The sequence below is a fragment of the Gavialis gangeticus genome, unplaced genomic scaffold (assembly GCF_001723915.1).
Source record: "Gavialis gangeticus isolate Ggan-Ray unplaced genomic scaffold, GavGan_comp1, whole genome shotgun sequence".
NCBI lineage: Eukaryota > Metazoa > Chordata > Crocodylia > Gavialidae > Gavialis > Gavialis gangeticus.
Window position 1 is genome coordinate 42870988 of NW_017729031.1, and position 1976 is coordinate 42872963.

At 73.7% G+C, this 1976-nt stretch overlaps 1 protein-coding gene across 1 annotated transcript in view; it reads left to right on the top strand.

Annotated features, from left to right (window-relative positions):
• The window catches only part of SPEG (SPEG complex locus), a 48103-nt gene that overhangs the window by 3595 nt on the left and 42532 nt on the right, over window positions 1–1976 (top strand). The window contains exons 5-8 of the mRNA XM_019522832.1: window positions 3–225; window positions 376–519; window positions 1257–1439; window positions 1542–1832. Coding sequence (XP_019378377.1) covers window positions 3–225; window positions 376–519; window positions 1257–1439; window positions 1542–1832 — 841 coding nt within the window. The remainder of the gene's footprint in view (window positions 1–2; window positions 226–375; window positions 520–1256; window positions 1440–1541; window positions 1833–1976) is intronic.

A 1976-nucleotide genomic window follows, 5' to 3' on the forward strand; every position in this document is an offset into this window, starting at 1 on the left:
GAGACGTGGCCCCCGAGACGCGGTTCCTGCCCTGGGCGCGGCCCGGCCTGGAGCACGAGGGCAGCCTGGAGCGCCGCGCGTCAGGACCGCGTGGCGCGCGGGAGCCTGAGAGGAGGCCGCCGCGGGTGGGCGAGAGGAAGGATGGTGCCGCGCCGGCCCCCGAAGGAAGAAGTGCCCGGAGCAAGGGGAAGGGGCGCCGGGTCCGGCCCACGTCCCCGGAGCACGGTAGGGCCGTCGCTGTGCTGCCGCGGTCCCGGGCAGGGGCCCCCGCACAGACCCCTGGGGCGGGGCACTGGGGCACCCCCTGCTCTGCTGGAGACGCGAGGGGGCTCCCGCCCTGGCCGCGCTCAGCCAGCGCCTGCGCTCTCCCGGCAGAGTCCTCGGACGACTCCTACGTCTCGGCGGACGAGGACCCGCTGGAGGCGCCCGTCTTCGAGATCCCCATCCAGGACACGGCCGTGACCGTGGGGGGCGAGGTGCTGCTCAAGTGCATCGTCACTGCCAACCCCTGCCCCGAAGGTGAGGGCCCCGGGGGCAGCTGGGCCGTGGCCGAGCCAGCGTGGCTTGCGAGTTGCTGGGTGCCCGCCGGGCCCTGACACCGACTCCCCAGATGGCCACGGCAGTGTCACTTTGCTGGGGAGGGGAGGGGAGGGGAGGGTCCGGTCCCCCCCAGCGGGGAGGGCTCGTTAGCTCGGGTTCCCACGTGCTTGTTAGGTGGGAAGCACTGAGTCATCCCCTGCGCAGCGTGAGCTCGGGGGCGGCCTGGCCCAGCCCTGCATCACGCCAGCGGCAGTGGAGCAGGGGCCGTGTCACGGGCCTGCCGTGGGCTGTCTGGGGCCTCTGCTGGGGCTCCTGCCAGGACCCTGGGGCAGGCCTCACGGATTTGGAGCCGTGGCCCCTGGCCCCTCTTGCCCTCCGGCTTCAGGGTCACCCCTTGCTCGTGGAAGACCCCCGGAGGTTAACCCCTTGCCTGCCAGGCAGAAGGGCCTTGCAGCAGGTGCAAGACGTCAGTCCCCTGGCAGGGCCAGAGAGCCCAGGAGTCCTGAGCCCCCCTCCACCCTCCCCATGCTGCCCCGTGGCACCTGCCCCGAGGAGCCCAGGGCAGGCCAGGCCTTCCTGCGAGCTGTGGGGCACAGCTGGGGCTCAGGGCGCCCCGAGCTGGTCTGGGCATCTGCCCTCGCGGTGCCCTGGGGCCTGATCCTGCCCGTGTGTCCGGTGGGCTCCGGCGTGACCTTCCTGCCCTGCTGTGCCCCCAGTGTCGTGGCGCAAGGACGGGGTGCCCCTGCGCAGCTCGGTGGCGCGGCCCATCCGGGCGGAGGGTGAGCGCCACACGCTGCTGGTGCGCGGGGCCCGGGCGGCCGACGCCGGGCTCTACACCGTGGCGGCCGCCAACGAGGTGGGCGAATCCTGCTGCAGCGCCATCCTCACCGTGCGGCCCGGTGAGTGCGGGGGCGGCCGGGCTGGGGGCAGTCTGCCAGCTGGCCGCGGTCCCGAGGCATCCGGCTGCCTTACCCTACAAGGCGCTGCCTGAGCCCGGAGCTGACGTGCGCCGGCCCCGGCTCCGCTTCCTTCCCCGCGGCCCCGATCCCGCTGCAGGGACTGGCCTGGGGACTGGGGGAGGTCCCTGGGGGGTGCAGAAGTCACCAGTGGTGCCCTGAGCTTGGCTGTCCTTTGGGCACTGGTTGGGGGGCTGCTTTGGGACCCCCCAAGCCTCCCCACCCACGTAGGGCTGGCAGTGGTGGGACCCAGCACCTGGGTGGGGAGGGGCTGGGCCAGGCCAGGGGGGCTGTGGGGGTGCACCGCAGCTGGGATGCAGTCGCCTGAGCCGCCTGGTGAGTGCCCTGGTCCTGGCCTCCCCGAGCCCCTGCTGTGCCCTCCCTGCCCCCGGCTCCTGGCCAGAGTCAAGGTCAGGGTCACAGCTCAGCCCCTTGTCCTTGCTCCCAGGCGAGGGGCTGCGGGGCTGGGCGGGGGGGCGT